Source organism: Anabrus simplex, chromosome 4 (assembly GCF_040414725.1).
Source record: "Anabrus simplex isolate iqAnaSimp1 chromosome 4, ASM4041472v1, whole genome shotgun sequence".
NCBI lineage: Eukaryota > Metazoa > Arthropoda > Insecta > Orthoptera > Tettigoniidae > Anabrus > Anabrus simplex.
In genome coordinates, this window is record NC_090268.1 from 126,618,320 (window position 1) to 126,643,641 (window position 25,322).

The 25,322-nt window shown below is 41.7% G+C and overlaps 1 protein-coding gene across 1 annotated transcript in view; it reads right to left on the reverse strand.

The window, feature by feature from the left end:
* The window catches only part of LOC137500466 (uncharacterized), a 196,848-nt gene that overhangs the window by 104,288 nt on the left and 67,238 nt on the right, over window positions 1–25,322 (reverse strand). Inside the window, exons 3-6 of the mRNA XM_068227363.1 lie at window positions 17,457–17,546; window positions 17,163–17,375; window positions 16,307–17,123; window positions 6,551–6,732 (exon numbers count right to left, since the gene is read on the reverse strand). Coding sequence (XP_068083464.1) covers window positions 6,551–6,732; window positions 16,307–17,123; window positions 17,163–17,375; window positions 17,457–17,546 — 1,302 coding nt within the window. The remainder of the gene's footprint in view (window positions 1–6,550; window positions 6,733–16,306; window positions 17,124–17,162; window positions 17,376–17,456; window positions 17,547–25,322) is intronic.

Sequence of the window (25,322 nt, forward strand, 5' to 3'; positions counted from 1 at the left end):
TGACCCCTTGAAACAGGAATCATCATCATTATCAACCATTCCATGTGTAAAATTACCGTAGTTTGTAATTTGTTTTTTGATAGATTGCAATTTCTGTTACATCAGATTTGGATATGTAAGTAGCGTTTATTTTTGCGTAGTTCCCAATTATTATTGAATTAATATTTTCATATTCTGTGATTTTAAAGTAAATTTTACTCTTTGACGGCCGGCCCAGCACTCAGGGGGTAGTAATATTGTCTCTTTAGAACTGACCGATCTGCGCCGTAGTCTAAAACACCCGAATACCATCTCCCTCATCCTACGAGATGATGACCTCGTCATCCACTTTGTGGGATAGTGTCCTGTTTTATAGTGTATAAAAGTAAATTTTATATTTGTTATTAATTTTTATTTGTTGTCAACTATATTTTTATTCTATTGACTCTGTTTTAGTGTATCTTTGTATATTTCTAATGTGTTTATACAACTTTTAATTTGCATGAGATTTCACTTCAAAGACAATGCCTTATTTCATGTTAATCTATTTTTAAATCAATTTTATAAGAAAATAAGGCATTTCGAATGAGATCCACCCATTATTCTAAATTCATATTCATTATTCATTATTAAAATGTAGTGAGTGCATACATGTTTAAAAATGTAAATATCATTACATTTCGTTTCATCTCGTACCAATAGGCGCCGATGACCTAGATTTTAGGCCCCTTTAAACAACAAGTATCATCCCCGTCCTTACTTGGAGGCCCCGGGTTCTTTTTCCGGCCAGGTCAGGGATTATTGTCAAGACATGAGGGCTGGTTCCAGGTCCGCAGTTGAGGAGCTATCTGACTGTGAGATTGTGGTCCCGATCTGCAGTAGAAAGCCAGAATAACGGCCGAGAGGATTCACCGCACTGATCAGGTGTTATCTCGTAATCTGCATTAGGTGCCGATGACCTAGCTGTTAAGCCCCCTTAAACAACAAACATCATCATCGTAATCTGCAGGTATTCGGGTTGAGCAGCGGTCGCTTGATACCCTAAGGCCCATCAGGGCTATAGCGTCATGGTGGGTGGGATGATCTAAATTTCGTTACGGATTTCATACCGTTTGAGTCCGACGTGTTAAATAACTCCTGCGGGGCTAACTTCTTACACCTCATCGTCTCTCTAAATCAATATAAATTGAAGGAACGTTAAACAAGTACATTTAATTGACCTTTACCTTTCTCGTTAATCAATAAAATAAACTATAAAACACAGAAAAGATAGGTCTATCCATTAGTCCCGTTTTCTGATACGGGATTTGGGGATGAGGCGAGTTGAAATTACATGGCATGTTTTCTTAGGGCGAGATATCCTTTCTGTCGCCAAACTCACTTGAGAAGCTAATGATGGTAAATGCCATTGGTTAAGGAAATGGAAGGAATCGGCTGTGGCCTATGAATAGAAACTTTCCCGGCCTGAGAGTGAAAATGGAAAAACACAGAAAACCATTCTCGGGGTGGGTTTCGAACTCACACATCTCCTGAATGCATATTGCATGGCTCCGTAGCCGTAACAACCGTGGTCACTCCGCTCGGTAACACGTTGTTTGTTGTTGTTTGAGTCATCAGTCCATAGACTGCTTTGATGCAGCTTTCCATGCCACCCTATCCTGTGCTAACCTTTTCATTTCTTAAGAAAGCTCTTTCTTGCTTGCGCAAATCTGAATTTTATGTCCTCCTTCCTTCTGCCATTGTTAGTTATTTTACTACCTAAGTAACAATATTTACTTCCTTTAAGACTTCATTTCCTAATTTAATATTTCCTGCATCACCTGCCTTCGTTCGACTGCACTCCATAACTTTTGTTTTTGACTTATTTATTTTCATCCTGTACTCCTCACCCAAGACGTTATAAAAGATATTTATATAGAAAATAATGGCTTAACATTTAAAATTTGAATTTTCAACATCTTAGTTAAATTAATTTAACTGGGACGCATTGATATCTCATCATCTTCATCATAATTACCAAGCAATTCTATCGAAGTTTGTGACCTCTTGAAGTGTTAAGTCTAAGTAGTTCTTCACGCATTCAGGACGGTTCTCTGTGAGTGAACTCCAGCGATCTTCCGAATGTCATTATCCTATCGGTCTGGGGTCATCCTCTTGATCTGAGTTCGTCTCTTGGACTCCACTTGAGTACGAGTTTCGATTATCAGTCGTATTTCTTACACTTATGAACAATGTGACAATCTCTCAGCCATTTCAAGGTTAATCTTCTCTCCAAGGCGCCCTTACCATTTTTTTTGCTAGTTGCTTATGGCGACTATGGGACAGGAAAGGGCTAGGAGTGGGAAGGAAGCGGCCGTGGCCTTAATTAGCGTACAGCCCCAGCATTTGCCTGGTGAAAATGGGAAACCTCGGAAAACCATTTTCAAGGCTGCCGACAGTGGGGTTTGAACCTACTATCTCCTGGATACTGGCCGCACTTAAGCGACTGCAGCTATCGAGCTCGGTCCCTTAACTTTTGTGACCGATGTACCCTCTGGTCTCACCCTATTAGTGTCCAAGAAATTTCAAAGTGCGTGCGCAAAATATCTGATGGAAAGATGCAAATAGCAAGGCAGCACTTCCCTATTTCCTCGTCCTCTTTTCTTTTAAATCATTTTCCTATCGTCTACCTTACTCTTCCCCTCCACCTTTATTAACTTGGCTGGAAACTCACAGGACAAGAGTTATATTTCACAGATAATTCTATTTTGTTTAGTACTTCTTCTTACGTTTTTACGAACTTATTGTTTATTTCTATCTTTAAAAATGTACTAATGTGCTCTTTCCCCTTGACTTTTGTAATGTTGATGTACAAGTAGTTATTCTGAGCTATAGTTCAGTCCACAAACCTGCTACGCAGGCGTAGCAGGGGGAGAGGTGATACTCCCACGTGGCGCGTCCCAGGTGGCGGATGGGGGGGGGTCCTAACCGGCTTACCGGCGGACTTGAGGGAAATAAAATACCTCTCGCAGACCAAACACACCCTCCCTGTGGGTAGGGGAGGCAGACGAATAATACACCCACGGTATCCCCTGCCTGTCGTGAGAGGCGACTACAAGGGGCGACCAAGGGATGATCGGATTAGAACCATGAAACTACTTGTGATTAGTACCACCACGCGGGGAACACCATGGGTCGTTATTACTTGCGCGTAGTACCACTATGTTAGGTACCAAATAGGTTTGTGATTAGTAGCAATCAGAAGCACCGTGCGGTCAGGCTTTTACGGTACCTGTGATTAGTAGCACTTTATGAGCGACACCAGGGTTCTGGCTTTCCTATGATTAGTACCCACTATATAAGGAACACCACGGGATAGTACGAGTCCCTGTGGTTAGTACACGTATGTGATGAAAACCATAGGTTTGCGTTGCCTGTAAATGGCGCCGCTATGTGTGAAATAGCATAGATCTGTATTACCTGTGAGTAGTACCATAATGTGTGGAATACCGCGAGTCTACGATACTGTTGATTAGTACCGCACCATGTCAAATACCATGGTTCTACTGTCCAAGCGATAAGTACCATTATGAGAGTCCGATGACCTATATTTTAGACCGCTTTAGCTTGCAAGCATCATCGATTTAGTATTGAGCTATGGAAGCAGCCCGTTGGTCAGTATTACTATTGTTTTCCGTCAGTTTCTGAGACTGAGGCATTGCGGGTCGTCTCCACTGATTGTTTTAACTTCGTATCCATCCGTTCAGTTTTCGTCCTCACGTATCGAATTCTGGTCAGTAAAGTATTTTGTATTTTTATTTTGTCATTGCATTTCGTCTCATTTCGTACCATCAGGGGCCCATGACCTCGATGTTAGGCCCCTTAAAACAACAAGCATCATCATCAGCATCTATAGTTCAGTAGTTCTACATAGTTGAAATTTATCATAGGTTACTTTTTAATAATATATAATTAGTTAATCAACCTTATTTTGATGCTAGTTAAGTGTAAGTCAGGGATAGCTCTCCCTAACTTTGCCAGGATATATAAATTATCTATTTATCTACCTATCTATCAATCAATCTAATCTATCTATCTATTTTTCAAGTAAAACCCAGTATTTTCCTTTCCATATCTGATAGCATTCAATAAATACATTACTGACAGGTGGAGTCATTTTAAGTGTTTTATACTGTGAGAGAGATATTTCCCTCCATTCCTGTTTTCTGAACGGGTTTTGACTGCTAATGAGTATCGGGGAACAGTACATAGGCCTGCATATTCTCCACTGCGAAACACAATTCACCGTCAGACCTATAGCTCTCCAAGGACCAATCCCCTGCCATAGATAGGGATATTTATTGATATGATGTATGTGTTTACCACGAATAAGCGTATTCACGCTGACAAATTGTAAATAATAAAATTCTATGGTAACAGGATGATGGATGATGGAGCTAAAATATAAAAATAAAATAATCATCTCTAATGGAATGACGGTTAAGTCAAATTGCATTAAAATGTTACAAATATTCGCCAAGGCATGTCAGTTCAAGCAAACGATATGTATGTTGTTCCTCAATAATTTTAAGGCTAATTACTTTTTTAATGAAAGTGATAAATTATATGAAATGCTAAGTCACTAATTAGAATGAAAAATAGGCCTATAGGAAAAATCACTTTGAAAGTGACGAGAGCCACTCAGCATCCCTGTTGTAAAGAGAATCGACAGAAAATAAAATATTATTGTTTTTCGCAAGGTCTGGAATTATACCCAAGTTTGTAAAGAAAAATATATCAGATATTTCCACAAAACTGACATTTTGTGAAGTAAGTGTACTTATACTTTTACTCGTTGTTGCAAAAAAAATTGTTTCTGGGTAAAATATGTCCCAGTTAACTGTAATTTAGTCCAGTTACTTCTCGTCCTTATTATCAGTTCTTATGCAGGGTGAAGGCGAACTTCATCGTCAAACGTTTGGAGGTTGTTCTGAGATTCGTTCTCAATTTGTCGGTATAAGGGACGCTTGGTCTCCGGTGGATCGCAACGGAGTGATAACGTAATTATGATTTATATTTCTTCTTTTACCCCAATCATCCTTCTTTCTGTGGAAGTACCTTCACAGCAATGAACAAGCCTATAATATGCAATAACCAAAACGTACAACACAAAATACAGAGTAAAGCAACAACCCACAGACGAAACACGTACACTTTTATCACAGTGTGTTCAATATGTTCTGTCCTTTCTGTACTTCGTGATGTACAGGGCAGTAGGAAATAAAAATGTGTAACTCTCCCTTTCGGGTAACAACTCCGCGTCGTTGACTTCCTAGACGTTAGAGAACTCCTGCAGGACAAAATTCCGACACTCCGGCGTCTGTAAAGAACTAGCATTTATGACAGACGTGAAACAATTCTTTTTTTCTTCTTCTACTTCTTCTTATTAATCATAATTTTAATTTTTATTTTGTTTTACGTCGCACCGACACAGATATAATAATTTCGTGTGGCTATTTCTAGCCGAGTGCAGCCCTTGTAAGGCAGACCCTCCAATGAGGGTGGGCGGCATCTGCCATGTGTAGGTAACTGCGTGTTATTGTTGTGTTGTATGTGGTGTGTGAGTTGCAGGGATGTTAGGGACAGCACAAACAGCCATCCTCCGGGCCATTGAAATTAACCAATGAAGATTAAAATCCCCGACCCGGCAGGGAATGAAATCCGGGACCCTCTGAACCGAAGGCCAGTACGCTGACCATTGAGCCAACGCGTCGGACACCTACAATGATAGGGATAGGAAAGGCTTAGGAGTGGGAAGAAAGCTGTCGTGGCCTTAATTAAGCAATAGCCCCAGCATATGCTTGGTGTGAAAATGTGAAACCACGGAAAACCACCTTCAGGGCTGCCGGCAGTGGGGTTCGAACCCACTATCTCCCGGATTCAATCTCACAGCTGCGCGCCCCTAACCACACTGCCATTGGCTTTACGTCCCACTAACTACTTTTACGGTTTTCTGAGATGCCGAGGTGCCGGAATTTAGTTCCGTATGAGTTCTTTTAAGTGCCAGAACATCTATCAACACGAGGCTGGCGTATTTGAGAACCTTCAGATACCACCGGACTTAGCCAGGATCGAACCTGTCATGTTGGGGTCAGAAGGGCCCAACCGTCTGAACCACTCAGCCCGGCATTATTATTATTATTATTATTATTATTATTATTATTATTATTATTATTATTCCAGTAGAGACACAAATCTAACTGGGTTAACAAATCAAACGAAATGTAATTACTGTGGAAGGAGCTATCGGAGACCACGGGTCACTTACACCAATATACTCAAAAGGTATCCTTGAACAACCTCGGAAAGTTAGTCATTGGAGTTCGGCTTCGCTCTACATACTATGAGCACTAGATTTCATTTACGATTAGAATAACGTTAATTAATAATAGAACTCGGATTTGAAAAAAAATTACCAATCCTGCAGTGAGATACGAATAAATATCACTGTTTCACTTGTTCCATGATATACGAATACAGTGCTGAATGATTAATCAACTTATGTAGGTAAAATGTAGTAAAATTAGCATACCTGTGTGTATGTAGGTGTGTTTCTTCATGTCAGACTTCTGATGGAAACGTTTACCACAGAACTGACATGGGTAAGGTCTGGTATCCGAGTGGATCAGGAGGTGCGTGGAGAGCGTGGACGACCTCTTGAAGGACTTGCCGCATTGCTTACACTCGAACACTTTTTCTACGTTATGAACAGCTCTGAAAATACACACATACAGCTTTTAGAATCAAACAGATTATCAGACATATAAATTAATTCACACAAATGACGCAAATGTTAAGATTAAATGGCTATTGTCATCAAAATAGAAGTTTCCAAAGATTGTAAGCCGTACGACTAGCGCCCTTCGGACAGAACAGACCTTAAGAAATACAGGGCGTATTATACGGAAAAACATCGGGAGCTTTAAACCTAATCGAACACGGTCTACAAGTCCGGAAACTTTCTATTTTCAATGATGTAAATTTGACGTTAATGTTGTTTGGAAATAAAACATGGTTTATTTAAACCGACACAAACAATCCTTCAAGTAATAGGCTGAATGGACCCTTGTGCGGAAGAATAATCATAAAACTTTGTTTAGCATGAATGTTACCTGTAGTAATGTAATAAGAGCTCTATAACCTATATAAAGAGAAACAGAGCTCGAGTTGTATGTACATGAACTATTTAGCAAATAACTACAAAATGAAATAAGTAATTACAATGGAAGAGCATACATTTAAAACAAATCAAATGCATAGATATTCATAAAATAAACAAAGAACAAATCTTTTCAGTGTGGATGTATACTGCTTCATGTTTGCGTTTTGACCCTTTACGCCGCAGTCCCTCAATATGGCGACTGTCCACTTCATAAGAATAACAAAGTTACATCCTATTCATTAAAACGTTTGTGGTCAAAACAGTAGTATACACACTTTGTATGATATACATTTTCCTGCGACAATCCGAAAATTGGGAAGTATGAATAAATACATGATTAAATAAATAAATAAATAAATAAAAGTTGTATACATTCACAATTCTGAATAAATCTGAACAAGTGCACGTAGGTGTGATAACATGAAAGTGATGGCATAAAGACAATAAAATTTGGGCGATAGTCAACTGTTGATTGGTTGAAGTTCTGATATTCTTATAGCGGATTGGTAATCAAATACATGAGCTGAGTTATTACAGAGGTTTCCTGGCTAATTAATACTGGAGGTTTATCTGTATTTTGTGAACATTAGGTGTATTTCTATGATTTTAGGAGGAGTTCAAATGACTCATTAGTTCATGGCCCCAGTGACGAATGCAGTAAAAGGATATTAGGAACTCCAACCAACCAACCAACCAACCAACCAACCAACCAACCAACCAACCAACCAACCAACCAACCAACCAACCAACCAACCAACCAACCAACCAACCAACCAACCAACCAACCAACCAACCAACCAACCAACCAACCAACCAACCAACCAACCAACCAACCAACCAACCAACCAACCAACCAACCAACCAACCAACCAACCAACCAACCAACCAACCAACCAACCAACCAACCAACCAACCAACCAACCAACCAACCAACCAACCAACCAACCAACCAACCAACCAACCAACCAACCAACCAACCAATATCTTACACGTTGTAACTTTCTTTTATCGTATCTACGTGCACTTGTTTTTAAAAGAAATATAAATCAGTCAGAGTAGTGCATTTGAACATCCTTAAGAATAGTTTTGACCGCATCCGTATAATCAAAGGTACGTAACTGTGTTATTCTGATCGAGCCGACAGCCGAAATATTGAGAGATAATAGGGAGTTTTAAAAGTAAATACAGTATATATCACTTTATTTCTTTCAATAGCCTATTTTCTGTTTTAAGTGTTGCCTCGAAGGCGACTCACGTACCCCCTAAAAGTCTCAGGCTTACCCCTAGGGGCACGCGAACCATAGTTTTACAACAACCGATCTGGATGCTAAGTCACATTTTCGATATATGCGTGGGGTTAAAGTGGGATTTTCAATAATATCTCTACTCAGTTCCATCTTCTTTAGCTGATTATCAAGAATTGCGCCCTGTGGGTGGGGGACGCAGATGAAGAATACGCCCACGCTCTCCCCTGTCTGTCCTAAGAGGCGACTAAAACGGGCGACCAAGTGTTGATGACATTAGAACCATGAGAATACTTGTGATTTGTACCATTACGTGCGAAACACCATGGATCGACGTTATTTGCGACTAGTACCACCTTGTGAGGAAAACCGTGGGTCTACGTTGCATAGGAGAAGTACCATTACGCAAGAAACACTACGGGTTTGGGCGTTGTTTGTGACAATAGTCATGGTGTGCATTCCACCGGTCGGTTCCACTGTGTTCAGAATGGGTCTGCATTACTTATAAGTAGTACCACTATATGAGAAACAGCATGGGTCTACGTTGCCTGTGATTAGTGCCACTAAGTGACAAACACCACGGGAATACCGGCTCCCGTGACTAGTACCACTATGTGAGTAAAACCATGGCTCTGCGTTGCCTGATGGTTGTAGTACCATTATATGAGGAACACCGTGGGCTTTTGTTGCCTGTGGGCATTGCAATAATGTGTGATACACCGTGGGTATACATTGCCTACGATTAGTACCACTATGTGAGCAACACCATGAGTATACGTGGCCTGTGATTAGATACACTAAGTGAGGGACACCATGGGAATACCGGCGCCCATGGTTAGTACACTATGTGAGGAGTACAATGGGTCTGCGTTGCTTGTGAGTAGTACTCCTATGTGTGAAACACCATAGGTTTGTGTTATATGTGAGTGGTGCCATTGTGTGTGACATACCGTGAGTCTACATTACCTGTGACTAGTGCCACCATGCGAGAAATACCAGCAGTCTACGTTGCCTGAGATTAGGAAGACCATAAACCATGGTTCCGCATTAACAGTGATTAATACCATTATGTGGGGTCGGCGACCTGGATTTTAGAACCCTTTAGATAATGAGTATCATCCTAGTAATTAAAGCATTGTGAATTGGATGAATTTTTTTTATTTCACGGTCATACTGTTAAAATACTGTTAAAATACTGTTAAAATACTGTTAAAAAGCTGTTAAAATGCTTGATGATGATGATGATGCTTGTAGTTTAAAGAGGCCTAACATCGAGGTCATCGGCCCCTAATGGTACGAAATGAAATAGCAACAAAAAATAAAGATCATCCACTGACCAGAATAAGAAAATGTCACGAAGAATGAATGGATGGACATGAACCCTAAAAGAAACAAAAAACAATAAACAAACAAACAACAGTGGATCCGATGCAAAACAGGTCATAAAGAATAATATTACTGACCAAGGGACCACATATAAAGCATAATTCTGAATCGAGGATGCTTGATGTCTTAAGGGGTGCAAAATCCATGTCTAAGGCCCCACAGAATGGTATATGTCGCGAGTAAAGTAGAACCATGGTATTTGTCATGTTGGGGTACTAATCGAAAGTAGCGAAGACTCACGGTGTTCCACACAAGATGGTACTACTCACAAGTATTGTGCTTCGTACAGGTAACGCAGACCTATGTTGTTTCGCACACAATGGCGCCACTCATAGCCAACGCAAACCGATGAGTTTCCTCACCTAGGTGTAGTAGTCACGGGTGCCGGTCCCACGGGCCCCGCGGTGTTCCTCACATAGTGGGTACTAATCACAGGCAACGCAGACCCATGGTGTCGCTCATATAGTGATACAACTCACAGGCTACGCCCAGACCCGCGGTGTTGCTCACATGGGTACGACGCACGTGTACTGTAAACCACCAGGCCAGGCTCTTTACTGCTACTAATCACAAACCTATTTCGTACGTAATTTAGTGGTACTACTCGCAAGTACAGGCAACCCATGGTGTTTCCCGCATGATGGTAGGAATCAAAAGTAGGTTCATGTTTCTAATTCAATCATCCCTTGGTCGCCCCTTTTAGTCGCCTCTCACGACAGGCTGGGGATACCGTGGGTGTATTATTCGTCTGCCTTCCCCACCCACAGGAGGTGTGTGTTTGGTCCGCGAGAGGTATTTTATTTCCCTCAAGTCTGCCGGCAAGCCGGTTAGGACCCCCCTATCCGCCACCTGGGACGCGCCACGTGGGAGTATACGCAGGCGTAGCAGGTTCGTGGAATGCTGTTAAAATGACCTCGATAATGTTGTGAGATGAACAGTAGGCAATGGTATGATAAACGGGGATAAAAGTCAGGTTTTGCGTTTCACAAATAGGAAAAGTCCCCTCAGTTTTAATTACTGCGTTGATGGGGTGAAAGTTCCCTTTGGGGATCATTGTAAATACCTAGGTATAAATATAAGGAAAGACCTTCATTGGGGAAATCACATAAATATGATTTTAATAAAGGGTACAGATTAATGAACGTAAGTTTTCGTGGCTCATTGTATTAACATAAAGAAATAAATGAACTGGATTAAAGCCACTATATATATATATATTAATAATAAAGCCAAGCTTTCAGCCAAATTGCATTGGCCTTCGTCAGGGCATGTGAAGTTTTTGCCTCCGACAGTGAGCAAAGAAATTATCTGAAGGAACATGGAAGTCATGCCCGTACTATCCACGGCCTACCACACTAACTGGACTCAAGGATCGTGGCGCTGTGCTGTGGTGGTTGGGAGGGAAGTTAATGATGCACCGCCCTCTGTCGACAGTTTGAGTGCGTCCCGCTGTGCCATGGTGGTGTTATGCATGTATTTCTGCAGTACAGGTCTCCATGTATTTGATAACTTGAAGCCGCCTTCCCTGTTGATGTTATTTGGGCGCAGCTCTATCTCTATGGCTTCCCTCACAAGACGAGCGTAGAAGTCTTTTACAGGCGCGATGACCTTCGCCTGGTCAAAGAGGATTTCATGGTCTGTACTGTAGAAATGTTCTGCTATGGCAGACTGGCTTATAGCGTTCTCCGTGGAGGATGAAAGAGCGACATTCTTTACCGATCTGATGTGCTCTTTCACCCTGGTGCTAACAAGCCTTTTTGTCATGCCAACATATGAACAACCACAACCACATGGAATTTCATATACGCCCGGTGTTTCAAGACGTGGCTTCTCTTTGACTGGTCGAAACAGGGATTTGAACTTCCGGTCTGCGGTGAAAACTGGAATTATATTGTACTTATTAAGAATGCGCCCTATTCTGTCAGTTATCAAATACATGGAGACGGAATTATATTGTACTTATTAAGAATGCTCCCTATTCTGTCAGTTATCAAATACATGGAAACCTGTACTGCAGAAATACATGCATAACACCACCATGGCACAGCGGGACGAACTCAAACTGTCGACAGAGGGCGGTGCATCATTAACTTCCCTCCCAACCACCACAGCACAGCGCCACGATCCTTGAGTCCAGTTAGTGTGGTAGGCCGTGGATAGTACGGGCATGACTTCCATGTTCCTTCAGATAATTTCTTTGCTCACTGTCGGAGGCAAAAACTTCACATGCCCTGATGAAGGTCAATGCAATTTGGCTGAAAGCTTGGCTTTATTATTTATATATATAGTGGCTTTAATCCAGTTCATTTATTTCTTTATGTTAAAGGGTACAGATCTCTGCACATGGTTATGAGAGTATTTAGGGGTTGTAGTAAGGATGTAAAGGAGAGAGCATATTTGCCTCTGGTGAGACCTCAACTTGAGTATGGTTCCAGTGTATGGGACCCTTACCAGGATTACTTGATTTAGGAACTAGAAAAAATCCAAATAAAAGCAGCTCGATTTGTTCTGGGCGATTTCCGACAAAAGAGTAGCGTTACTAAAATGTTGCAAAGTTTGAGCTGGGAAGACTTGGGAGAAAGGAGACGAGCTGCTCGACTAAGTGGTATGTTCCGAGCTGTCAGTGGAGGGATGGCGTGGGAGGACATCAGTAGACGAATAAGTTTGAATGGTGTCTTTAAAAGTAAGAAAGATCACAATATGAAGATAAAGTTAGAATTCAAGATGACAAATTGGAGCAAATATTCGTTTATAGGAAGGGGAGTTAGGGATTGGAATAACTTACCAAGGGAGATGTTCAATAAATTTCCAATTTCTTTTCAATCATTTAAGAAAAGGCTAGGAAAACAACAGATAGGGAATCTGCCACCTGGGCGACTGCCCTAAATGCAGATCAGTAGTGATTGTTGTAGATTCTTTCATCATCATTCGTTTTAGATTCTGGTCAATGGATACATTTTGAAGTTTTAATTTTCCTTTCGTTCACTTCGTACCATTAGGGGTCGATGATCTAGTTGTTAGGCCCGTTTAAACAACAATCATCATGATCATTATTATCAAGAATTTAACTCTAGTGCCAAATGGGCACAAAGCCACTATATTTATGAAAAGTGAATTTTATCTCATTCCAATGGAAGTTTTGAACAGTAAAATATTTCTCGGGACAATGTTAAACAATTCACGACGACTACAGAAGTACGAACTAGGGAAGCAGAATATGCAGTCGTCTGTATGTATCAGAAGGGGGAACTGACATCCTGTGGGATGACAACTGTACGTGCGTGGCTCAAAGGAGGTTCTGCAGATGTGTAAAACATTCAGAGAAGTCCAGCAGCCGTAACCAGCACGTCCAACCCATTGTCCTCCTGGAATCCAGCGAGCATGCACAAGTCAGATTCAGAACGCTCTCCTGTCCCCTAAGGACGTAGCGACCTGACGAGGAACGAAACCCTCCTCATAACATTCGTCTTTCAGAACAGTTCAGGATTCACCATGACTTGATGACACACGCAGAGAAGAGATTGTGAAAGGAGACCAAGGTTGTGAAAATACGTATTGCTGGTCTCTGGTGCTATAATGTGGTAGTCACATCAAGACTGCAATGTACTTACAAGGCTGATATACTAGCAAATGTTTACTGGTGCTCTGACCACTATGTGCTGTTACTCATTATCATGAAAACAAAATCCCTCGAAGTCTTAAAATGACGATCGTTAATGGAAATATTACTAATTTATACGCCCAGTCAGTTAGTTACTTCCTTGGATGTCTTGTCTTCGCAGAAGGATGACGATCAGTGACATAAATTGCTTTTTGTCCATAGCGCTCCTAACTGTAGAAAATTGTCCGCTCCAAGACAATGCCACAAGTTCATTGACTATGATGCACACTTTTCATGTATATTACCGTGGAGGATAAACTAGTAAGAAGGAAAGTCCTGTGCGACTATTAACGGCGAGTTAATCATCCTATTTATATGACAATATTTCTCACGAAATAGTCCCTAATATTTTTATCTAAATAACCAACAGCTCACGATATCAAAAATATATAACCTGTAAAGGATCCCAAGTATACCAACCAGTTACTTGTCAGGATACATAAAGATGCCCGGAATCCTCAAGACACCAAGGCTGTGTAATGTCACAGGTGTTCTCAATGAAAATTCACAGGCTGTTTGCAATTTCAACCGGGTCAGGAATGGAATTAATGAAGCTCTCTTCTAGCGGCGAGGATAGGAACTTTGCCGACTGCCGAAACCTGTCGCACTACTCTGGGGCAATGATTAATGACCAAAAGATGAAATGAAATGAAATGATACAGGAGAGTGTTGCCAGAATGAAATATGACAGGGAAAAACGGAGTATCCGGAGAAAAATATGCCCCGCATCCGCTTTGTCTGGCACAAATCTCGCATGGGTGACCGGGATTTGAACCACGGAACCCAGCGGTGAGGGGTCGACGCGCTGCCATCTGAGCCACAGGGATTCAGGTGTTCTTCAGTATTTAAGGTATTTACATTTAAAGACAGGTAGATTTCGTGTTGGTGGTAAAAATATATCGTATCTCCGATATGTGAACGATATCGTATTCATTGCTTTGGATGAGGCAAAATGACACAGTTTCTAGACCGTGTCAACAATGAGAGTGTCAACTTGGATATGCTGATAAGCATGCAAAAGAAAGTATACAGCACCTTTTAGGGAAATTAAAACAGTATCATATACATTGCATCTTGGTGGCACTAAACGACAACTAACCAAACAACAACAACTGCAAAGTGAATATCAGGAGAAGGATCGACATAATGACTCACCTATATTTTATGTGGAAGGATCACTCCATTTTGTAAAGTAATATATGAGATAAACCCAGACTGTAGTATTATTGTCTTCCTGTATGGTGAGACAGATTGGCATTGGAAGGAACAACCAGAAGTGAACAAGAAATAGGATATAGAAGAGGAGATATCTTGTAGCTGTGCGCGATCCATTGGACTTGATCGTGATATGAGGTTAATGATGATGATTATAAGTGATAATCATCATCATCATCATCATCATCATCATCATCATCATCATCATCATCTGTTTACCCTCCAGGTTCGTCTTTTCCCTCGGACACAGCGAGGGATCCCACCTCTACCGCCTCAAGGGCAGTGTCCTGGAGCTTCAGACTCTTGGTCGGGGATACAACTGGAGAGAATGACCAGTACCTCGCCCAGGCGGCCTCACCTGCTATGCTGAACAGGGGCCTTGTGGAGGGATGGGAAGATTGGAAGGGATAGACAAGGAAGAGGGAAGGAAGCGGCCGTGGCCTTAAGTTAGGTACCATCCCGGCATTCGTCTGGAGGAGAAGTGGGAAACCACGGAAAACCACTTCGAGGATGGCTGAGGTGGGAATCGAACCCACCTCTACTCAGTTGACCTCCCGAGGCTGAGTGGACCCCGTTCCAGCCCTCGTTCCACTTTTCAAATTTTCGTGGCAGAGCCGGGAATCGCACCCGGACCTCCGGGGGTGGCAGCTAATCACGCTAACCACTACACCACAGAGGCGGACATAAGGGATAATAAGTAGTTAAAAAACCAGTATCCCTCCCTCTTCCGTGGAACTGTGCATAACGCGCTATTGACACCAGCTTATTTTTAAAATGGAACTATATGGGTTTTATCCGTTCTTAGTGATTCACCCTGCTGAATGTATATACAGGGATCGGAATGTGTTCAGCCCTGCGTGACTCCACTTGAAGAACAACCCTATAATCGGAAAAGTTTATTGAAGAAACCGGAAGTCTCTAAGCAGAATACATTCCATTGTGAAAACCAAAATTTACGATGTACCATTAATAACCATTTAAAATTTATGTTCATAAGAGGTCCCGCAATACACACTCATCGTGCTCTTCAATTAACCTGTAGAAGAGAATTGAAATATAGTAAATTGTCTTGCTATCCTGGATTTTATTTTCGCCTAAAATGATTTTCATTTTATTTTTTATTATTTTTGTTATTTTTTTGCTAGGGGCTTTACGTCGCACCGACACAGATAGGTCTTATGGCAACGATTGGATAGGAAAAGCCTAGGAGTTGGAAGGAAGCGGCCGTGGCCTTAATTAAGGTACAGCCCCAGCATTTGCCTGGTGTGAAAATGGGAAACTACGGAAAACCATCTTCAGGGCTGCCGATAGTGGGATTCGAACCTACTATCTCCCGGATGCAAGCTCACAGCCGCACGCCTCTACGCGCACGGCCAACTCGCCCGGTCATTTTATTTTCTGTGTCAATGTAAATTAATGTACGTCCTTAAGAAAATATGAATCAAAATGAGGAACAACTTCATCTATTGTGAGAGTTCTAAGCAATAGTCTAAATTACCTTGGACTTTAACTTTCAATTTCATATATTCCAAATGACCTGGTAGATTATTTTCTCACAAGTAGACTAATTAAAATTATGTTACTGAAATTGTGTTTACCTAGTTTCTATAATTAACTCACCTATGTTGACTTAGGCTGATCTCGTGGCCGAATGTTTTATTGCAGAGTTCACAGGCAAATGGTCGCTTGCCGTTGTGAGACCGCCTGGCGTGGACTTCGAGGCCATGTGGTGTTGAAAACATTTTCTCACATTTGATACAGGAGTAGACGTCCCCGAGCGGCACCACTCCTGGTGCACCGCGCATCAGCAGGTGGTGGTGGTGGTGATGGTGGTGAGGGTCACCCCCAGGAACACCGTGATGGTGTGCCAACGCCGCCGCGTGGCTGGGGGACTGCGATGCGGCAGCTAGAAAATGATGCCGCAGCCTAAACAGTTCCTCTGCGGTCGGATGTTGCGGCGCTGCCTCCGGGGAATAACCGTGTGCACTCACGCTACCGGGATTCCCCGTCGCTGAAGAACTCGAGGAATTTGCCATCGCTGCTGCTGCAGCAGCATGTACAGCTCCTAGACTAAAGTATAGAGATCCAACTGAGGTAGGCGAGGACAAAAAGTTTCTATTACCGTCTACCAAATCTGACGGTGACTTCCCACTATTAGAATGGTTACCACTATGCTGTAGTCCCGATGAAGACATTCCTGTTGGCACTCCCGGATATAAACTTGGAGGAAATCCAAACCCATGGCCTACAAAGTGCCTAGGCAGGAATCCAGCTGGTGAATTTGATCCATAATCCCTACTGTGATGCTGTTCTTGGGCTTGCTGCTGACCTTTCACCGCACTGTCACGCATCAGGAGATCGGCGAAGGGCAGAGTAGGATAAAGAAATGATCGCGTTACCGATATCGTCTCGGAGAAGGACGGACCCATTACCGATGCTGATCCGTTACTCGTTTGAGGAGGTGATCGCTGACTACGAGGAACGTCCGGCCTCAGTAACGCGCTCACGCTGAACGTTTCGGAACGCTTTATGGGTGGTGCGGGAGTTTTCGTAATGGCTGATGGTTCCGGTGAGTGTGGTGGACTATCGACCTCCAACTCGGGTGATGTTGACCGTGATCGTGATCTTGTAGGGGATGGAGATCTAGAGCGGGATCTCGACCGCAGGTCCTCACCACTTTCACACCTAAGTGAAGGTTTCTCTGTCATGGTGGTAACATCAGCCTTCGGAAAAGGTAGATCACCATGACTACTGGTTGTGTTGTTGTTATTGTGGTTATTATTGTTGTTATTTCCGCAGTCTTCCTCTTCATCTGAGTCCTTCTTGTCGACGAGACGGTTGACCCCGAACTTAATTCCATCTGAAAGAAAACAAAAAATACTTAAATAGATATAAAACATAAATAAATTGCCTTACTCCCTCAATAATTCAATGAAGAGAGCATTTTTTAATGAAAAGTATGAAATAAAACATTTTTCTACTTCCACTAAGTAAGAATACTGTTATCACCAGTGTCGACATATTTATGACCTAATACTCCTCAAGAATGGACTTAAAATGAGCAAAGAATTATCCCCAAATATCAGGGAAAATATCTCAGTCAAGAAGGGTGAGATAGGCCCTATATAAGTTTAATTAATAAAAGTGCGAACAAAATTTATAAACAATAATAATAATAATAATAATAATAATAATACAATCGAGCTCGATACCTGCAGTCGCTTAAGTGCGGCCAGTATCCAGTAATCAGGAGATAGTGGGTTCGAGCCCCACTGTCGGCAGCCCTGAAGATGGTGTTCCGTGGTATCCCATTTTCACACCAGGCATATGCTGGGGCTGTACCTTAATTGAGGCCACGGCCGCTTCCTTCCAATTCCTAGGCCTTTCCTATCCCATCATTGCCATAAGACTTATCTGTGTCGGTGCGACGTAAAGCAAATAACAAAAAATAAAAATAATACGGCCGGCCTGTTGAAAAAGAAATAGCAAATTAGTTTTCCACCTAGATCTTCGATTCGGTACATTGTGCGGCGTGGTTTGAATGGTAGTCACTGCAAATGTATTTAAAAAGCATGAAACTTCACGGTACTGGGATTCGATCCTGTGGCTATGACAGTGATGAAAAACTGCTATTTCTTGTTTCTCTTTAGTAATATCTGTTAATAAGTAGGGATAGGTTCAGGCATTGAGTTGACTATGGTGTCTGACTTCCATTATCAGAACCCTTTAGAATCATGATCACTATGTGAAGTGTGTTGTTTTTATCAAAAATAATGTTCCCAGAAGGAAACCATAATTTAATTTCATCGATTGTAAATATTAAAAACATTTAAGAAATTTAGTCTTTTTCAATCGTGAAATTACCAGCGTTTCGCTCCAGTGTAGCAGTGGGCTCATCAGTTGGTTTGCTACCGTCACTGCATTGTCCTACATAAGAGGCTTGCAGTGGTGTCTCAACGGCGCACTAGACGCCAGCGTCTTGGAAAGGTGTAGCAATCCAACTGATGAGCCCACTGCAAAACGCTGGTAATTTCTCGATTGAAAAAGCTTCAAGAGCTTAAATGTTTTATGTTATTTTTTTATTTGCGATAATTCATAATTATATACTGTTTTTTTTTTTGTTAGTTGCTTTACGTCGCACCGACACAGATAGGTCTTATGGCGACGATGGGATAGGAAAGACCTAGAAATTGCAAGGAAGCGGCCGTGGCCTTAGTTAAGGTACATCTCCAGCGTTAGTCTGTTGTGAAAATGGGAAACCACGGAAAACTATCTTCAGGGCTGTCGACTGTGTGATTCGAACCCACTATCTCCCGAATGCAAGCTCACGGCTGAATGCCCCTGACCGCACGGACAACTCGCCAGGTCATATGATTACTCATCACAAACATGCATATAACATACAAATCTTTTTAGCAAATAGACTACTGGCACTGAATAATTTTCCATCTTTTTCCATTCCAGAACACATTATAGGAATTCAACAATATTTAAATATTAAAACAATTGATATTATTTTGAGCATGAATCAAACCTTGTAGAAATCACTCCCTGGTAGATGCTCAAAGTAGTTTTACTTTAATTGTTGTTCTTTGAGTAGTCTCGGTGAATCCTGGCTGCTATACAAGCAACCAAAGCGGCGCCAAACGACAGAAGCTGGTGAATGATTTAGCACGCCCCGACGTCACCTCTCAGCGTTTTGTGTGTGTGTGTGTGTGTGTGTGTGTACGTACGGAGCTCGTCCGAGATTCGCGCCGCTAAAACTACCAGCAACTTGAGGGAGAAATCCCAGAGTCTGATGGGGGAGTTACTTCGTACGTCACTTCAAGTTTAACGACTATCATTTGGTCGTTAGGCTCAAAAATAATATAAATATCTTGAAATATTTGCTATTAGAAAAACCCAGAATAATCATGAAGACAATGGAGTATTGCTTTCATTTGGGTCTGCTTTAAGCTGGATTCACACGGTGCGAGTGGACTCGGAGCGAGTGGAGTAGCATGATGCGTGCGCATCTTCTGGCCAGCTACTCGCATGTAATGGGTGTTCACACGACGTTGTACTCGCGTCTGAATTAACATGGCGGACCTCGTAAGCTGTTGCTGATATCTTAATTGTCGAGTTAGAAAATAGTGTTGGGAAAATAAATAGAAAGGAAAATGTAATGTGAGCGCGAGAGTGGATTGCATGACGTAGTGCATTCGGTGCGTCGACACATTTTTTACGTGAAGTTCTAGAGGGGGATGAAAACACATTTAAAAATCACTTACGACTCGCAGCTATCCAGTTCGATCAACTTCTACAGATGATTAAAGTGCAAATACAGAAATGCAACACAAATATGAGAGCGGCTTCAACTGCCCGTCTGAAACTCCAGGTTACACTACGGTACTTGGCGACTTGTGACTTGTCTCAGATCTTTGGATTCTTTATATCGAGTTCCAAAGACTACAATACCCACGTTTGTGTCGGCTGTGTTGGATCCGATCTATGATGCACTGAAAGAATGCATCATAGTGTGTTCGCATGTATCAATTATTAAGTGTCAAAGAATATAATACATTGTTAAATATTCACTCAGCCCGGTAATATTGAATGGTTTACAATGTAGGTATGATATTCTTTGACTCATTAATAAATGATAGACGACAACGGAGTAATAAATAAATACCGGTAAATAAATAAATAAATAAATAAATAAATATCACACTCTTACCAAGTTGGTGAAATTGCTTCTCGTATTCATTACTCCATTCAGGAATCTATCAGCGATGTTAAACCATTACATTGTCGGTGAATAAATTTCATCGGGTGATGTGCCTGACTTCTTGGATTTCTTAATTTTTAATAGTAGTTCTCTGTACGTGCTACGAATGTTTATAGTTTTTGTTGATTTCTTCGACGCCTACCCCAGGAATATTTTTTTTTCAGCAATCCGTAGCAACGCTGAATCCCTGGCATCTTTTATTTTATAATTGGGAAACCTAGCATTCCACAACACTTCTTCAGATTCGTACAAATGTACAAGTATTATTGTCTGCGTATCGCTCCACTTCCTTCCTTGCACCGTCTTCAAGCTTTCCGCCATCTTGAATTTGCTCGCTTGTAGAAAGGTGGGCACGGTCCGAGTTGACTCGCTTCTCTCAAACTCAGGCAACTGGACTCGCATGAACTGTTCACATGATGCGAGTGGCGGGCCAAACATGCGCACGCATCATGCGAGTCCACTCGCTCGGATTCTACTCGCACCGTGTGAACCCAGTTTTATATAAAATTAACATCACTAAGCCTACATATTTTCAAATTGTAAATTAACTTCCTGATAGTATTTAGAGCTACTTTAATCAGAATAAGTATATCTCAAAAAGACTTCGGAGGAATAATATTGCCTAGGTTATCATTCCTGCATACGTGATATCCATGTTTTTTTTATTGTTTCTTGAGTTGTGATCTTATTTTTCCTATTAGACTCTCTTGAATAACACTCTTACTACTCCAGTAGTATGGGAATATCCTGGTTTCTTTTACCTTCAAGTCCGGTATACACACTTTATTTTCTTGAAGTCTCTGGTCTTTCCCTCGTCGGTACCTCTTTATGAATTTAGAATCGAATGTAGACAGGGTCACGTAAGAGGAGTCCATGGACCGAGCGAGTTGGCTGTGAGGTCAGGGTCGCGTAGTTGGGTGCTTGCACTCAGGATACAGTGGGTTCGAACCCCACTGTGGGCACCTTTGAAGTGGTTTGCCGTGTTTTCCACTTTTTACACACCACGAAGCTACTACGCTGTTGTAACAGGGGGAGTGGTGACACTTTCACGTGACGCGCACCACGTGGCGGATAGGGGAGGTCCTAACCGGCTTGCCGGCGGACTTGAGGGAAATAAAATACCTCTCGCGGACTAAAAACACACCCCCTGTGGGTGGGGGAGGCGGACGAAGAATTCACCGACGGTATCCCCTGCCTGTCGTAAGAGGCGACTAACTGGGGCGACCAAGGATGCTGAATTTTGAACCGTGAGGTTACCTGTGATTAGTACCGTCACGCGAGGAACTCCACAAGTCGACTGTTCTTGAGATCAATACTACTATGTGAGGAACACCATGGGTCTGAGGGTGGATACCCGTATATAATATCCGCCACTACAACAGAGGCTCTCCCCTGTCCAGGTTCGGTTGAAACACCCCAAGAAGAAAACATGAGGCTAAACACGCTGGGGTGTTTCATTATCTGGTTGTGGACATCGTGGGTCTGCATTTCGAGAAATACTGCGGGTCTGGGCGTTGCCTGTGATTAGTACCACTACCCAATGAGCGACGCCGTGGGTCTGCGTCCCTGTCAGTAGTACCCACTATGTGTGGAACACCACGGGATAGTACGGGTCTCAGTGATTAGTACACTTATGTGAAGAATACCATGGTTTTGCGTTGCCTATGAGTGGCGGCATTATGTGAGAGGTCTGTTACCTGTGCGTAGTACATAACCTGTGAGTAGTATCACAATGTGAGGAACACCGTGAGCCTACTTTACTTGTGATTAGTACCGCTACATGAGAAATACCATGGTTCTACCTTATTAACGACAAGTACCACTATGAGGGACCGTTGACCCCCTTTTGACCCTTTTAGACAACAAGCATCATCGACTCAGTATTGTGCTTCGGAAGTAGCCCCTTGGTCTGGGAAGGTGAGGCATTGCGGATCGGATCCACTGTTCATCGTCGTCTTTTAGAATTCTAGTAAATAGATTAATTTTAGAATTATTTTCAAGTTTGAATATTGTGAGTTGTATCCGCTTATTACTTTACATTCATACATCCATTCAATCTTCATCATCAAGTAATTGAATTCTGGTCAGTGGATGAATATTGGAATTTTAAATTGTCATTACATTTCGTACCATTATTTGCCGATCACCTAGATGTTAGGCCCCTTTAAAGAACTAGCATCATCATCAACCATTTTAATTTTAGAAAAATGCTGGGGGGCTGCACTTTAATTAAGGCCATGTTCGCTTCCTTCCCACTCCTAACCCATCGTCACCGTTATGACCTACCTGTGTCGGTGCGGTGTAAAGAAAATTATTTTTTTAAATAAGTTCTTGGGTCACGGAGTACTGAGGCCTTCAGTCAATCACCACTGATCTGGATTTAGGGCTGTCGCCCGGCTGGTAGAGTTCATATTTATTATTATTATTTATTCTTCTTCTTCTTCTTCTTCTTATTATTATTATTATTATTATTATTATTGTACCGGGAGATACACCCCAACGCCGCGCATTCAAATTCAGCGCCTAAATGAACTCCTCTATTGGTAAAACAGTGAAACTGGAACTACACCAACTTAGAACTTTACTCAGAAGATGTCACCACAGAAAAAAGGATGTAATTTTGTTATTGTGCAGTTGCCTAAGCTGACTGAACTTCTACAATTTTTTTGACATTCATCAAGAAGTTTGGACTTCCTTCCACAGATGACACTACTAAAAGTCTATGATCATGCACCCTGGTGCGAGGTGTAAGAACTTATAATTTAAAGGTTTTGTATTTCTCGGTTTTTGTAACTGAATGATGTTCATTTATTTCTGGTTGGCAATATTTCCTTTTTCTTTCCGCCAGTTTTGAATTTAGCCAATCCCTAATTTCTGTAATTAATTTTCTACCTATCACAAGCTTCTTGTTCGATCCTGAAGTGTAACTTTGAATTTGACCAATGAAATTGAGAGGGTGTGGCTGGTTTATTCCTGAATGATCTCGAACCTTCCCTGAGGGTTTAGAAACTGCGGCTTTTCACGTTTCTTGGCTAATTGATCGTCGTCTTACTGAGTGCGCGTGTCAAAGCAGGAGGCGGGCGGCCTCCTTCATCGGTCAACAGAACATCTACAAGGTAATGGCCACATAACTTTATTCTTTCTTGCTACCTCCGCAGTTTAATACGAGGGAAAGGTCCGAATCGTTAACTATGTAACCTTCTTTTCTAAAATGTAACTTTCTTCCGGCTGATGTATAAATTTCATAAATCTTTAACTGTAAATCGGGAATAGAGAGTGATGTACCCTCTCGAGCTACCCTTCATCTTGGTTTGAGGTGACTACGTTTCATAACAGTTTTTCATTCTGAAATGTGGTAATTGTAATTTCTATACGAGTCACCTCAGTAGTTTGGGAATAGCCCCTGTTTCATCGGCCTAGAGCCCTTTAGGTTTTTAGTGTTTATTATCTTGGAGTGCAGGGTACGCCCCCATTCATTATGTGTTTGGGCCATTTATTTAACCTGTTCCTTTTCTATGAAGACCCCGTACGTTGGGTATTAAATACCCCTGTTAAATCAGTTTTCATTTCGCAGGTTGTGCCCTAAGAGGCCAGTGTTTGTAAGCTGAGGTTGTATGTGGAGGCAGTAAGAAACTGAGAGCCTGTTAGCTCTTTTTCAAGTTTTGTAACTGTAAAGTGTGCCTCGGGGAGGCTAGATATTGTGATTTAGGGAGCATGTGCTCTTGAATTAGGAGATTTCTGCCCCTCATTAAATAATACCTCTTCCTTTCGTAAAATTGTAAACATTGGGGGCTTAAACCCCAAAGAGATAAGGTTCTAAATCTTGGATTTTCCCCAATCTTGTTTAATGATTGCTACTTGTACCTGTATTATTGTCATAAAATATTGTTAAATTTGAAGTTCTGAAAATATAACCTTCAGTTTAAGTTTTAAATTTAATTCCTGACATTTTAGTTAGACCCACTCACCCCGGCACCTTCTTTAACCTCTACGTTTCACGGATACCCCGGAACAATTATTATTATTATTATTATTATTGCGTGTGGCTATTGCAAACCTGTGCAGCCCTTGCAAGGCACACTTTCCGACTAGGGTGGGCGGCATCTGCCGTGTATGGAAACATGCATGTTATTGTGGTGGAGGATAGTGTTGTGTGTAGTGTCTTAATTACAGGGATGTTGGGGACAGTACAAATTCCCAGTTCCCAAGCCAGGGTCATCAGGAACCTCGACCAGCAGGAGACAAATGAACTCGTACTAGCGGAAGACGAACATGCCCCTGATCTCGTCATTTGCTTTATGTGTGAGAGTGGGTTAATTAAAGGCTTCTAAATTTAAAGTTTCCAATGTCCTCAATGTAGTTTTTCCTCAAAATTGTGTTCAGTGCCTATATTGGTATAACAGAGTAGAAATTAGGCAATGATTTGGGAAAGGAGAATTGCAACACTGAAATTACTCGTCGCAGACTTAATTTTTTGGTATTTGTAACGCAGAAATAAGCATAGCTTAATATTAAATATGCCGTCCCCGCGATGTACGGTGGGAGGATTCGGGTTCGATTCCTAATAATATTAGGAATTTGTATCTGGATCTGAGGGCTGGTTCGAGGCCCATTCAGCCTACGTGATTATCATTAAGGAGCTCGTTGACGGTGAGATGACGGCTCCAGTCTAGAAAGCCAAGAAAAAGACCAGAGATTCGTCGTGCTGACCACATGACACCTCATAATCTGAAGACCTTCGGGATGAGCAGCGGTCGCTTGGTAGGCCTTGACCTTCAGGACTTGCGTTATCGGGTTTGATTTGGTCGTATTAAATACTGACGATCTAATATTTAACAAACTCTTTATTAATACAAATATTAATAATAT